The 15045-nt window shown below is 32.9% G+C and overlaps 2 protein-coding genes across 5 annotated transcripts; both read left to right on the top strand.

The window, feature by feature from the left end:
• Window positions 1-370: 370 nt before the first annotated feature.
• On the top strand, window positions 371-9154 carry LOC108320632 (sister chromatid cohesion protein PDS5 homolog D). 4 transcript variants are annotated; one of them, XM_017552112.2, is made up of 14 exons: window positions 371-595; window positions 1840-2043; window positions 2161-2342; window positions 3499-3625; window positions 3755-3952; window positions 4494-4553; window positions 4685-5731; window positions 5830-5925; window positions 6415-6488; window positions 6987-7038; window positions 7673-7753; window positions 7990-8030; window positions 8581-8649; window positions 8743-9154. In XM_017552112.2, the coding sequence occupies exons 1-14, from the start codon at window positions 464-466 to the stop codon at window positions 8783-8785; spliced, it is 2406 nt and encodes an 801-aa protein (XP_017407601.1). In that variant the 5' UTR covers window positions 371-463; the 3' UTR covers window positions 8786-9154. The 4 variants fall into 4 exon arrangements, 3 of the variants coding, with proteins under 3 accessions (XP_017407601.1, XP_017407599.1, XP_017407603.1); XR_008245391.1 differs by lacking the exon at window positions 8743-9154 and having other exon boundaries at window positions 7673-7800; XM_017552110.2 differs by having other exon boundaries at window positions 8581-9154.
• Window positions 9155-12755: 3601 nt separating this feature from the next.
• LOC108320633 (cinnamoyl-CoA reductase 1) lies at window positions 12756-14938 on the top strand. The gene is made up of 5 exons (XM_017552115.2): window positions 12756-12998; window positions 13152-13306; window positions 13414-13599; window positions 13735-14087; window positions 14567-14938. The coding sequence occupies exons 1-5, from the start codon at window positions 12866-12868 to the stop codon at window positions 14736-14738; spliced, it is 999 nt and encodes a 332-aa protein (XP_017407604.1). The 5' UTR covers window positions 12756-12865; the 3' UTR covers window positions 14739-14938.
• The last annotated feature ends 107 nt before the right edge of the window (window positions 14939-15045 follow it).

Raw genomic sequence — 15045 nt, 5'->3', positions numbered from 1 at the left:
GTAACAGTGTAGGCAGTGAATCTAATAGCCCTGTAACACTTCAAATTTAATGAGAAAGTGGTATAATGGTAATTGCAGCAGGGTTATTACCAAAACTCAGTTCATGAGCACTGTTTTCAATGCTCAAAAACAGGTCTAAAGTGACAATAGGAAGAAAAGAAATGATCCTTTTAAGGATTTATTTTTCATTTTGTCTTTAAAGTAACCAAAGGAAAAAACAAAAGTAATCTCAGAACTGTGTATGGCTGTTTTCAAGCGCACCCAGAAAGAAACTGAACGAGAAGTGGAACTGTAAAATCATTGGTGGATGGATTGTGCAGGTGATCATATGGATGTGTTTGCATGTGCACGTGCAACACATTCCTCAAGCCCCTGAATTCACAAAAAACAACTTCTCAGATATTTGCAGTGACCTCACCAGTTAGGGTTATAAAGTCTAAATCCTGATTGTGCATTCTAGTGAATGTGCAAACATTCTGACCTGAAAATGGCCTCTCCTGAAGAGACTGAGAGGAGTGTGGCAAAAAAACTTAGACATTTGGGGAGGAAGCTCCTCAAGGGCTCTTCACTTCACAAGCTTCTGCAGCTGCTTCATGTAATGATCTTTCATCTGCTTTTTTACATGCATGTATTTCTATCTCCCTGCTGAATTTTTGTGCCATGAGTTCCACTGTCTTCTGAAGTTGATCATGAATTTCTAGCAGTTGGACCATCATTGTTCAGTAGATCTCTAGTTGCTGCCTTTAATTCCTGTGTTCGGTGCAGATATTTGTTTTTGTTATGTTTGGTATTTCTGACCTCAAATGGATTTGGACGCCCAAATTTTGGATATCTATCAAAGAGACTATGTAGATTTTGTATTTGAAAAGGTATTGTTGTGATATTCTCATGATCTAACATGTCTTCCATTTTCTCTACAGCACTCAAGTTTTCATTTTTCTTGAATTTTCTGACTTTGAGTCTCTTTGGGTCTGTGTGACTGTATTCACTTTTCTTATGCGGTGTGTTCTTTAAAATCCCTTTTCCAATTTCTGAATCATTTGTTGAATGGATTGACTGTCCAATGTCCGTCTTTACAATCCCATTTGGAAGTCCAAAGCCTCCTTGAAGATCAAGTTTTCTATTTGGACTGCATGGCTGTAATCAACAAGGCCACATACATTTTGTTGACTTGCCTCTGTATTCAAGGGAAGCCACACTTCCATTTGGCCAGCACCATTTGATGGTAGGACACTTCCAGGACTTCCATTCAAACCCCTATAAAATCCTTGCACTGAACAGTGAATGCAACACACTTCCAAACTAGATACCAGAACTATAAAATCCCATTTACTCACCATCGGTATGCAAAGGAATTGGACAGATTTCTTCAGATATTTTCTCTTTCTATTTTGATGTTTAAATTTTCCATTTTTCATTGACCTATGGAGTTTAATGCTCTCTGTGTACTTGATGTTATAACCCAGGCCCTTTTGAATTTCTTGTATGGTTGCAACAATTAGTCAGATGAACTCACTACTTTGTTGAATTTGATCACGGCTTTTATTATATTGCTTGTTGATTAGATGCAAAAACAAGTCTTATTTTGTTATTTGACCTGTGCTCACAAATTGTGAACTAAAATATGGATATTTAGAACGAGTTTTGTTTATTCCATCAGATCAGTTATAAAGATGAAGTGGAATATCAGGTTTGATGGCTCTCAAGTAACAACATAGGGAGTTATGGCCATGTATTTCAGTTTTTCTTATGAATTTTGGAACAAAGTTTATAATCATTGTAACAGCAGGCCTTCCAAGCTTGATTGAACTTTGACTTTTTTGGTTTTCTTACGTTTAGAAACTGGAGCTTGTATTATCAACCCTGGATCAAGAACCAACTAAGCTAATTCAAGAATCACTTGTACCTTGCATGAAGGCATTGATTTCAGATGAACTTTTGAGGCACGCAGATGAGGATGTTAAAATTCTAGTTATATCTTGCATCTCTGAGATTGCAAGAATCACAGCGCCAGATGCCCCTTATGACGATGAACAAATGAAGGCACCAATTTTAGTTCGATACATTTGATTTTTCTTTATTAAATTATTCAAATATACTGTATAGTATACCATAAATGATGTCAATGATTTTTTGTAAACATCATTTCTTGATGAGCAGGAAATCTTCAAGCTCACTGTGGCATCTTTTGAGAAGTTATCTCACATATCTGGCTGTGCCTATGAAAAAGTGCTTATCATACTTGAAAATGTCAATAAGGTCAGATTATGCTTGGTCATGCTGGACCTTGAGTGTAATGACCTGGTTATTGAAATGTTTCAGCATTTCTTGAGATTTATAAGGTTAGAGAGCTTCACAATATCTCTTTTATCTATTTCTTCCTGATGGGCTTTTTATATATATGTATAGGGGTTTTCATCAGGTGAGGTTATATATATGTGATATGACATTTAGCCTTATCTCACATAAGACATTTGACACTATTTTTAATTCAAAATCTTAAGGCAATGGTTTATGGATCTTTCATCTTATATAGTGTTTAACTTTGTCTTTTTTATCCAATGTTGGACTTTTGACTCACTTGGATTATTCCCAACAATCTCCTTTCAAGGGTGAGTCCCTTTCATATAATATATTTCCTCTTAGGTGTACGGTACCTTTACTTATATCCTTATGGTTATAGTTATAGTGGTCTAAGTGGCCATACTTATACCTTTTATTGTGGTTATGGTATTGTTGTTATAGGATCGTATTGAATTTTAATCATGTACCAGATGCTCTGCATGCTTTCCTGATTATTCTTGAATACATATGTTAGACAACCTACCATTTACTATGGTGTATGTTTGGAAAAGGGAAGCGTGGGATTGGGTTTCATGTCGGCAATGAGGAAAGTAGTAGAGATAACTATTAGAATCAGTTGCAAATTTGCTATTAGTTGCAAATTTGGGATGAAAGCAATGAAAGGCATGGGGAGGAATTTAAACCAGGATCCTGAAGCGCCTTCAATGCTTAGCAGGTTAAGCTGCTGTAAGATAAAGGATCTGGGGTGATTTAAATCTAACAGTCTCTATTTTCTTTCTTTTTTGGATGCATGTTTTTCATCAGTTCTTTGACCAGTTTCCCTCTGCTACCGATATCACCTTAGTATTAGTAGAAAGACAAACTTGGCTCTGTTTTGCAGTTTCCTATCATTTACTTGAGGTGCTTCTGAAGACGAAGCTATTTCCTTGAATTCTTTTGTGTTATTCGTATTCAAACAGGAACTGGTGTAGCCAAGGAAGTCAGATTTTTCTTTGCATTTTCCTTTTACCAACGACTAGTAGGTCATAGATAAACATTGGAAGTTGTTTTACATTAGTAAGGGCTGATGAAAAAGGCAGATTTCTTGTTACATAAACAAAAGTTGGTTACCTTTTCCTTTTTTACTTTTCCCACTTTTTTAAGTTTTCATTCACTTCTAGAATTATTATTTACTAATATTTTGTCAATTTAAAGGTCAAACCATCCCTGTAGTGCATTTCATTCAATGGAATCAATAATGACTATGATTTTACAAGAAAGTGAACAAATTTCCCCAGATCTTCTTAGACCACTGTTGGATAGTGTAGGAAATGAAAATCGGGTAATGTACTTTTCATTATATCTATTTCTTGTATTCTTTTCTTTTTCTTTATTTTATTCATATGGTAATTTGATTTCATGTATTTTTTTTTGTGTAACTTAGTCAATCTGGTTTTATTTATTTTCCCAGACTGTTTCACCTATGTCTGGGACATTGGGGGAGAAAGTAATCAGAAACTGTACTGCTAAGCTCAAGCCTTATCTCATGAAGGCAGTGGAGTCCTCAGGCAGAGCGATAAATGAGTATGCACAGATAGTAACTGATATTTGCCAGAATGAATCTGAATCCCCTCAATGTGATGATTCAAATGGTTCTAAGAAGACAGTGGTTCGTTTTACTTGCAATACTCTATCAGATAAACTGTTATAGCTAATACATGATATTCTTTCTTTGTGTTAATTTGCCTTCTTATTGGAAACCATGGAACAAATTTAGCTGATGTATGCAAGTTCTCTAAAACCTTGCTGTGGCTGGTATTAAATACTGAAAAAGGGCATTTAACATTAGGAATAAGAAATTAGGTTTAAATAACCAATTTTAGCCCAGTCTATGATTAATCATTCGAAAACATGCCCAAAAGGAATAGGCATACTAAAATCCTGTGTTCCATTTATTCATGGAAGAAGCTTTGATCAAATTCCAGCAGAGAAAAATAACTACTCCAGCTGATTGCTAATAAGCCAGTAATTTACCATCAAAACATTGTTTCTCACTCAAGCTGTTTTTGTGTGTAATAGCATTCGTTCTGGATGGCATCTATCTCTATTTTATTTATATCTTCGTAATTATTGTTATTTGCAACAAGCTGTTGCTTGATTTTGTCTGAGTTAGCTTCATGTTAGGATTGGTTGTGTTTGCAATGCTTCAGGTTCAGGAAGCTGAGAACAAGCTTAATGTTCCTAATGATGCAAAGGAACAACCGCATGATGTAAATTATATTCTACTCTTCTCAATTAGTTATTTTTATTTTAAATTTTTCCTTGCAATATTTGTGGCTTGCTTCGTTAAAGCACCAGTCAATATTAGTGTATTATTAAACTTTAACTCATCCTTAATTAGGAAACCAAGGGTCATGAACCCAATGTTACTGGTAAAAGAGATGTCCAAATTTTGGATGATACAAAGTCAAACAGAAGGTCCATTCTGGATGGCGAAGTTACAAAAAAAACTGGTTCAAAAAGGAGATCATGTTCTGAAATTTCCAAGAACTCAAAAAAAGGGAGTGCAAAAACCAAGTTGGAAACTGAAAATTTAGAGTCTGTTCAGGAACCAAAATCAGAAACTCAGCTGAATACTGTGCCAAGGAAGAGGGGCCGTAAGCCTAATTCTCTGATGAATGCAGAAGAAGGCTATGATCACTCGTGGATTTGTCGGGAAACTGAAGTGGGAAGATCAACACTATCCAGAAAGTCATGCGATTCCAGGTTTCCTTTTCGATCTTCTGAAAAAGCTACTTCCAGAAAAGATAAGTTGCATCGAAAGCATAAAACTGTAAGTGAAACTCTAGTTCATAAGCCGAAAAGTGAGGACATAGCAAAAACTACGAAACTCAGAAGGACTCACAATATTAGCAATGATTTTCCCCCAAATGATACAAGTGAAGGTCGTGAAGCTTCAGCTTCTAAGCCTAAAGCTGATGATAATGCTGATGCTTCTCCTTCTACAAATAATAATATTTCTGATGGATGTCACAGCAAACGGGGTCGGAGAAGGAAATTAAATATCACGGGGAATCAAGGTGTTCATTCCAATTCTTTGTCAATGTTAAAAGACAACTCAAATCCTCCGCCTCAGAAGATTTCTTTGGATTCCCCAACAGTTAGGTTGGAAAAGGAATCTGAAGCAAGGAATATCTCTGAACAAAAACCCATTAGGAAAATCAAATTTTCCTTAAGGCTTGATGGAAAACTTGTCATGGGTCCAGAATCAGCTGCTAATGGGGAGCCTAACGATTCATGTGGAGAAGAGGGGAAACACAAGTCATCTATGAATGATGAGCCAGCAAGTATTAAAGAGGGCACATTCTCAACTCAAACAAATGTTAAGAAAAGGAGGAGGCTTGATGCTACTCCTAACGAGGGCCTCAACAAATTATCAGCCGTGAAGGTATAGTTAGTATCTTTTTACAATCCCCCAGTACAATGCATAATATATTAGCAAACCTCACATATTGTATCCTGGGGTTGATATCTCCACCTTTTTAGGATCTGACAGCAGAATCTGCAAGTAAAACACTAAATAGTGTCAAGGAAACCCCACAAGCAAGGCTGAGGAGAAGACACAGTGATGTGAGTGCTAAGGTATGCATTTGAAATTCATTGTGGAGTTGGTAAAATTTCAGTTTTTTCCAATAACACACCATGAAGTTTTCCATTTCTTTAACTTTGTTATGTCTCAGTATTCTTTTTCCTTTTACTCTGGAAGGTCCTTAATGTGTTATATACTCTGAGACTGTGTACTAATTGTTCTAACCAGATGGCAGTATATTGCCTTCCTAATGCTGCTTTGACTTTGTAATTAAAAATTTACATCTGATCATCTTTTTCTCTCACTATGCATATGTGTATGTGTTTGGCCATTGTTCGTGTAGATATTGTACCCTACTGCATGGCAATAGTGGTCTAAATAACATTAGGCTTTTTGATGGGGTGGTTTTAGGAAAATTTTTGTTATCAAATGTTGTTTATTTGGTGGAAATTTTCCCTTTATTAATTTTTTTGTCCTAATTTATACCCCTGCTAACCTTTTTCCTCTCAATAAATTACCATTTGCTGTACCTCTTTTTGCAGGCATCTGAATGTCTTTACAAGGATAAATCATTGGTCGGTAAGAGAATAAAGGTCTGGTGGCCAAAAGATAAGACGTAAGTATTTTGGTGGCATCTCTACGCTAGTCTGTTACCAATTTCTAACCAAGTATACTATAAACTCAGATTCATTAGGCCCTCTGATGTTACAGTGAGAAGAGAATAGAAAAACACTATCCGTGTCTTGCTAACTCATTCCGTAGGCTCATAAGATAATTGCATGTACTTCTGAAAATAGGGTGGAGGCACTTATGGTCATCTACTATCTCTTTTCTCTAGGGTGGCCCATTGGACTGTGTTGGAACACTTGAATTAAGAAATATGCTATGTGATTTAGATAAATGATTCAAATCAGTTTTTTTTTTTTTTTTTTCTGACTTTAGCTTCAGAGTTAAATGCTTTGTTCTGGAAGTTTTTCCTTGAGAGATATTGGTCAGTTGTTATATAAGATCTTTCCTAAGCATAATAAGTATTTAACCTGTTTCATGTGTGCGTGCTGTTGTTGCTTACTTTATATTTTTCTGTAATTTTAGTTTGTTTAATTCTTCACTACAGGTTTTATGAAGGTGTTATCGAATCTTATGATCCTATCAAAGGAAAGCACAAGGTGAGATGTTAGTTACTGATGCTAATCTTTATGCTTTTTATCTCTAGAATTCAATAATGAATCTCTGCCTATGTAAGCTTTCTATATTGCCACTTATTTGGAATGCATTATGTATGCTATTCTTTATCACAAAACCATGTTACATGCTGATTGAAGATATTCCAGTCCTTTTTTTCAACTAAATGTTTTCACTATTAACTACAAAATGCTTCTTTGTCTTCACTTTCTTGTTTCAAAGATTTGTATAGGAAATAAAAATAGTGAACATGTTGTCAAACACAATGGATCTTTTGATGACTTCCCATATTTAGTTCTGATTTTCTATGTAGATGTAAATAAAGAGCTTGAATTTAAAACTTCAGGCTACTGAACTGTGCCACTCACCACCTTACCAGACCAAAGCAAAATGTAATGAATCTATTAATCTCTTAATCAACTAATCATACAATGTCCTTTTTTTCATTCTTCTCGTGCACAATTATTCAATACAAAAATGATAATTGAAATTCACCTATTGATTATGGAACAAGAACATTCGTGTGAATTAGACTTACACTTCTGAACATGAAAAGCTTAAACCATTGAATGAGTTTGATAGTTATATTTGTTAATACTGTGAAATGCTTTTTAATAGATTTTGTATGCTGATGGTGATGTTGAAGTGTTGAACCTCAAAAAACAGAAATGGACAGTAGTTGACGTTTCGTTAGACAAGGTGAGCAAAAATTCTGATGCTCATTAGTTACTTTGCGTATTGCTGAGGTGAGTATAATTCTTTAACAATTTTTTAATTATTGTGAGTACGTGCTTCACACTTGTCTATTGCTGTTTCATCAGTTGAGGTGAATAAAGATGAAATCTTTGACACTTATTTAATCATTGTGTGCATGTGTGTATAATATGATATCATTTCATAAATTTAATTCGTGCATACTGATATTCTGCCATCAGGAAGGGCTTACACTTCAGAGGCTCGCAGAAGCATCAGACGTGTAAGTATAATTTGGTCTGCAGAGCATTAATATTACTGGCATTATACTCTTCTTTTCCTTTCCAATAACCAAGAGAGGAAACCTTGATTAATGTTGATTATGCACATTAGCACTGTCCCATGGTGATGCAAACACTTCCTTGGGATTGGACCTTTATCAATTATGTATAAAAAACAAAGGGTCTCTCTTTTTGTCCAAATATTTTACCTTCATCAAACAATGAATACTTCTAGTGTATTCCTTTAGTCTGACATAACACTAAGTTCGTTGTTGAGCAAAACTCACTTTGATGATATCTACATCTCAAAGCCCAGTGAGGACCTCAAACCATAAGGTTTTTACTTTAATTTTTTTAAATCCCTTGAATTATATCTTATCTATACTAAAGTAAAGACAAATTTATCTTGAATTTCATACCAATAACTGGCCTTTTGTCTTATTTATATGCTTGTTAAGTTGGTGTCATCAATTAAGTTCTAAACAGTTATTTTGCTACTACTGTTTGTCTGATATAGAATGCTAATAGTGTCAAGTTATATGTAATATACAGAGCAGAAAAAGACAAGGAAAAATCAGAACTGGTGTCAGCCAAAGCTACAACTATCAAATCTCAGTCCAGGTTAGTCTGCAAACCTGAAACTGTGAAACATGCACATGCTCATGCAGTTGAAAAATCTGGTTTGGGTGATGATTCACCTGTAATTGTTAGCAGAAATGACTCTAAGAAGCCTAAAAACCAGAAGAGGAACAGCTGATTCTGTCAAAATGGAGAAGGTTGTGCAAGGTTACCTGCTATGGGCCTCAATGCAGTGTTACTAGTTGGCTCTAAAGCTTGTAACTTTTGCTTACCCTGTTATCAGTTTAGTATGTCTTGTTTCATAGTTAAACTTGTCAGTGTCTAGAATGGTTTGATATATTATGGTGTCTAAGACTGTTTACTTCAAAAGGGTTTTTTCACACCATTTTCAAAACCTGGTCTCTCAAACTTACTTAACATATCTGGTCCATTGCATGCAGAATTTGACATAGCAAAGTGTTGCCATGATTTCATCTTTGAATTTGAAAGTTGGCTTGAGAAACATAATAAACAAGGACAACAAAAAAGTCTAAATTTTTGTGAAACATGAAACATACTGCTATCTCTATGTCAAAAACTATATTAATTGTCTTATTCACTGTAGTGGTTGTCAATCTCTATAGTGCAAATTTCTGTACTAGGTTAATATTTATGTTTTTCAAACGTCATCATAGAAATACAAAACATAAAAGTTGTGATGTGATTTAACCAGTATCGTTTTATTGTACTTGTCTTGACCTGTAGTATGTAACTTACACGCCTTAAACGTTTTGCCTTAGATGCATCCAAAAGTACGTTATGATTGTTCTATTAGCAAGTTTTGTGAAAAGTGTGTTTTTTCAAAGACATAAGTGGTGTTTGAATCGTCATATAAATATATGTATGATATATAAATATATGTATGATAAATACCGATAGCAGGTCAAACAATAAATTTTGTTAAAGATATGTTTTAATTTATGATTCTAATATTACGTTAAGAAGTAAGTTCGGTTTTTGTTGTGTTAAATAACGTCAAATTGAAAAATTGAATTAAGTTAGGTTAGAGAAACTATAACTATTTATTTTTAAAATTTAAGAATCAAACTACATCAAAATTTGGAACATAAACAAATTATAATTTCATGAAAAAGTTTAGACTAAAAACATACTTTAAGAAAAAATTTAGAAGTGACTTTTCACAGTATCAGAAACGTCAACTAACGTCTGCAATTGAACTAAAGAAAAAGGATTTAAATCAGCGTGATATGTGTTAAGCTGCAGTTTGCTAAATTAGAAAAAAGGCATTGAATTGCAGCATCACGGGTCAAAAAGGAGGAAAGATAGTTCTCACCAAACCTTTTGAAAAGAACTCAGTTTTCCCATACTGTTTCCTCACCACTCCTTCAACAGGTCCAAAAGGTTGGAATTTCGAAGTAAATGGTTGTTGCAGTGTTGATTTTGGGCCATTTCTGCATCCTCTTATTCTTGACTTTGACTATAGTATTCATGAATCGGTTTCCCTCACCAACCCAAGCACTAGCTACAAGCATATTTTGCCTTTCCCACTTAACTACAAAACAATCCATACACTGTGATTCGGTTCCCACATCTCCCGTTTACATTTTATCATACACCTGGTGGTCAATATTACATAACTTTTTTAAAATTTCATATTAATTAAAAATATTAACAATTTACAGTATTTAAATATAATTAAATCTCATTTTTTAAAATTGATTTGTAAATATAAAATAGATCTAAATTCATTATGTATTGTACTGTAAAATAGAGGGAATATAAAGACGAGAATACCTGTGATAGATGTTTAGACTGTAAAGAATGAAAAAGTTCATAAAAACATTTGGTAATGGTGGATTCAAACTATTATTTACTTTGTAAATTTTATATATGAAATTCCTTACTTATTACAGAATAATCTTTGGGATTTTTTGTGCAGTTGTTTGATGTAGCTACTTACTATTATTTCTAAATACTAATTTAGAATCAATATTAATAAGTAATTAAATATCGGTAATTGATTTTAAAGATCAATTTAAACTTTAATTTACAAACCAATTGTAATTTTTTTATTAGTAATAAATAATATTGGTAATGCCAACTAATTCAATGAATAAAAACTTAAACAAGATTACACCGTATAAATATTTCAGGATGAATGATTAAAGGATGATTTATTTTTGTGAAGAGTTTGAAATATTGTGGCAGGTTGTTTCATGTGAATTTTGAAAGAAATTTTAATTTTAAAATTGGATGATAATAGTTTGATTTTTTATAACTGTATAATTTTAAATTTTATTTTAAAAAAATTAGATTTGAAATGGTTGACTTTGATTATAATATCACCACCAACATGTTCAGCTGAGTTTAAAGTAAAATCGTCATGGATTTTGGATTTATCTTTCAAGTTGAATTCAATCGCATTTATTTTTCAATCATTATTAATGTTAGATTTTATTTTGATATAGTTAAAAAAACATTAATATTACTTTTGATATGGATGTCAAATATAACTTTTTCGATTAATATTAATAAATATTATTTTTATTTTATAGTGGTCAGGATTGTCTTGACATTGAGTTGAAAATGTTTTTTATTCACATGTGCAATTTAGGTGTGTTAGAAATAACAAGAGAAAAGGATAATACATGAAGTTTTCAAAATATGGAAAACCTATTCAAAATCAGAAGAACAAGAAATATAATCAAATTGTGAAAAACCTATTCAAAACCAGAAGAACAATTAATAGAATCAAACTAGTATAAGAAATTTATTTTAATTACAAAATAATTCTTCATTTTCAAGATGATAAAACATGTATTAAATTTTAAATTTATTGAAAACTTCGAATCAAAAGTAAATATAAAACACAATGTTATTAAAAAAGATATATTAAACATTGTTAAAAGTATATTAGGCTATTTTACAGTCTCGTTATTTTTTTGATAATATATGAAATATTATAAACATATTAGTTTCACAAAAAAGATTACTCTTGTGAATATTTCTTTCTGAAATTACAAGTTTTCTTTTCTTTTCTTTTCATTTTTTATAGTTAATTATTTTAGTATTTGGATCTTTTATAGATTTTTTAGTGAATAATTTAAAGTTAGATATATTTTGATATATAAAAATTAGTTTATTTTTAAAATTTTGATATAATTTTGATTTTTAATTTTATAAACATGTGAATTTAATTATTTTAATTAAATTTTGTTAAATTTATTTAACGTTTCAGATATATTTTATGATGTTGTTTAAATGATTTAACATTTTTTTTTAATATTAGTTAAGAAACACGTTAAAAAAATTAAATTTATATAATTCCAAAAATGGAACATACCGATTAAATTGAAATGTTGATTTTTTTTTGAGCAGATTAAAAATGTGGTTCTTAGTTAATGTTTCACAAGGCGCGTTTTCTGTCAACTCAAGTTTGACTTAGAAGCGCGTTTGCATTTTAAGTTCGCATGTGTCGAATGTTATATATAAATATTTTAAAATACAAAATTGTATAAAACTACTAACAACGTGCACTAGAAATATAAAGTCAATTATAATATTTTTTCATTTTGCTTATTATTAGCGACAGAATACAGAGAAAAAGAAATTACTTGTCTCCACGTTTAATATTTTCACACAAAAATTAAAATTTAAATATTTTGCCTTTCTGAATCATCATCTGCTAACAAAAAATCTAAGAAACAACATCATCATAAAAGTCCAATTTAGTAAATATTTGAAATCATGACATTTCTTAATAAATATAACTATTTTTTGCGACAGCTTATGGAGAAAGAGAGAATAGGGACCCCTTTTAACAATATTTGTTTTATATCATTCATCACTGATGAAAAATGTAAACTTTTGAATCTTAACAGGAAAATCCCACTAGATTTCGTATAAATAAAAAATATATAATCTTTATATATACATATATATATATATATATATATATATATATATATATATATATATATATATATATATAATTCTACAAGGATAAGGATTAGGTGTATGTAGATGCAGCTGCTTTTACTAAATTAAATGGTGTTTTATGTTATAAATCAGAGCAATTTGTAATAATAATTTTAATATTATATTGAATTTTTTGACACATTAGATGGAGAAGGGTGCATGCAGGATTATAAAAGGAATCTTTGGGCATGTTGATCTTCGTATTCCATAACCTGCAAACTTCTTAGTGTTATTATTCCTTTAGTTTTGATTCCTTTTCTCTCAATCAATCGTCACCGAGATGCCAACTGACACGTCATCATTTTCCGGTGAAACCGTCTGCGTGACCGGCGCCGGCGGGTACATAGCTTCTTGGCTTGTGAAAGTTCTGTTAGAGAAAGGTTACACTGTGAGAGGAACCGTTCGAAACCCAGGTACGTACTATATATATGTATTGCATTGCATGCTAATTAAATCAATTATTTAATTAATTAATTTGTTTGTTTAAAGTTAACGTTGTCTTGATTAGCGGGAATTTATGTTATGTTATGTTATGTATGTGTTGTATTAATGAATGATTATATCAGAGGATCCGAAGAATGGTCACTTGAAGAAGTTGGAAGGAGCGAAGGAGAGACTCACTCTGCATAAAGTTGATCTCTTTGATATTGATTCCATTAAAGCTGCTTTTCACGGTTGCCACGGCGTCTTCCACACCGCTTCTCCGGTCACCGACAACCCCGTTAGTTTTCTCTTTTTCCCCAAATCAACAAATTCTCGTGCTAAATTGTTAAGGGTTTATTTTCAAAGGAAGAACTAAACGTTTTGTACTGAATCGGCTATGCACAGGAAGAGATGGTGGAGCCAGCAGTGAATGGAACGAAGAATGTGATAATAGCAGCTGCAGAAGCAAAAGTGCGGCGCGTGGTGTTCACTTCGTCAATTGGCACGGTGTATATGAACCCTAACACGAGTAGGGATGTGGTGGTTGATGAATCATTCTGGAGTGATTTGGAGTACTGCAAAAACACCAAGGTTGATGAATCATTCTGTTTTTTGTTTCCTACCAATTCAATGACTTAAACAGCATGCTATTATACGTGTCCTTTTAGGTGGAACTAATGCTTGAAATGTGTGTTTTAATAATGGAATGGCTAATTTGATCTGCAGAATTGGTACTGCTATGGGAAGACGGTGGCTGAACAATCAGCATGGGATATAGCTAAAGAAAGAGGGGTGGATTTGGTTGTGGTGAACCCAGTTGTGGTTATTGGTCCATTGCTTCAACCTACCATTAATGCTAGCACAATTCACATCCTGAAGTACCTTACTGGCTCTGCTAAGACCTATGTAAATGCCACACAGTCTTATGTACATGTTAAGGATGTCGCACTAGCCCATGTTCTTGTGTATGAGACTCCTTCAGCTTCTGGTCGATACATATGTGCCGAAAGTTCACTGCATCGTGGTGACCTCGTTGAAATTTTGGGCAAGTTTTTCCCAGAGTACCCAATTCCCACCAAGTAAGACTTTGTTCTCTTGATTACTTTATTTTATTTGTGCACAGAATTTGAAATTGATGAATGTGTCATAGCTCTGAGTACTAGTTACCAACAATGATATGTTTTCTGGTGAGGTAGAATACAAAAATGTAGATACTATAAATGTAAAACTTTGTGGGGTAGGTATACCAACTTTGACTTCTTCATGACCTTTACTTATACCATAATTTCACAGCAAACAAAAACACTTTAACCACCAAGAATAGGTTGCTTTCACCTTTTACTTGGAAGAACAGCACATCATATATCATATGATTGGAATTGGAAAACCTGCAACCGCAACCATTTATAATTGTTAAATCATTACATGTGAGATTGAAGAAGTTAGATACGCTTGTTACTACTAACCTGTGTAAAAGCTGTTTTCCATCAAAGAATAGTACTGATGATTTGATTTTTGGTGAGAGATTGGAACTTAACATGACATTTCATTTGTGCAGATGTTCGGATGAAAAGAACCCGAGAGTAAAACCTTATATGTTTTCAAACCAAAAGCTGAAAGATTTGGGAATGGAATTCACCCCAGTGAAACAGAGTCTATATGACACAGTTAAAAATCTGCAAGACAATGGCCACCTTCCTGTGCTCCCAAAGCAAGAAAACTCCTATTGAAGTTAAATCCTAACTAGCTAGGTTGCAATACATTAACAAGTTTAAAGTAGTTATTATTAAATGAATTTGTGTTGAGTTAATTATATAAGATCCTGAGAAGTCCGTGCATTCTGAGTTTGTAAGACACACTCCATGCTAATTGCTGCCTTGTGTAAAAGTAAAATTGATAATATTAATGGATTTTCCACCCTTTGTAATTATGCTTCTTTGCTTCAAGTTATTGTCACATTCAGAAGATCAAGCAACTTTATGCAATTTGATATTTCTAGACAATTTGATATTTGTAGACAGATTAATAATTTGGGTC

Source organism: Vigna angularis, chromosome 9 (assembly GCF_016808095.1).
Source record: "Vigna angularis cultivar LongXiaoDou No.4 chromosome 9, ASM1680809v1, whole genome shotgun sequence".
Taxonomy (NCBI): Eukaryota; Viridiplantae; Streptophyta; class Magnoliopsida; order Fabales; family Fabaceae; genus Vigna; species Vigna angularis.
This window is presented reverse-complemented; position numbering and strand designations above follow the sequence as displayed.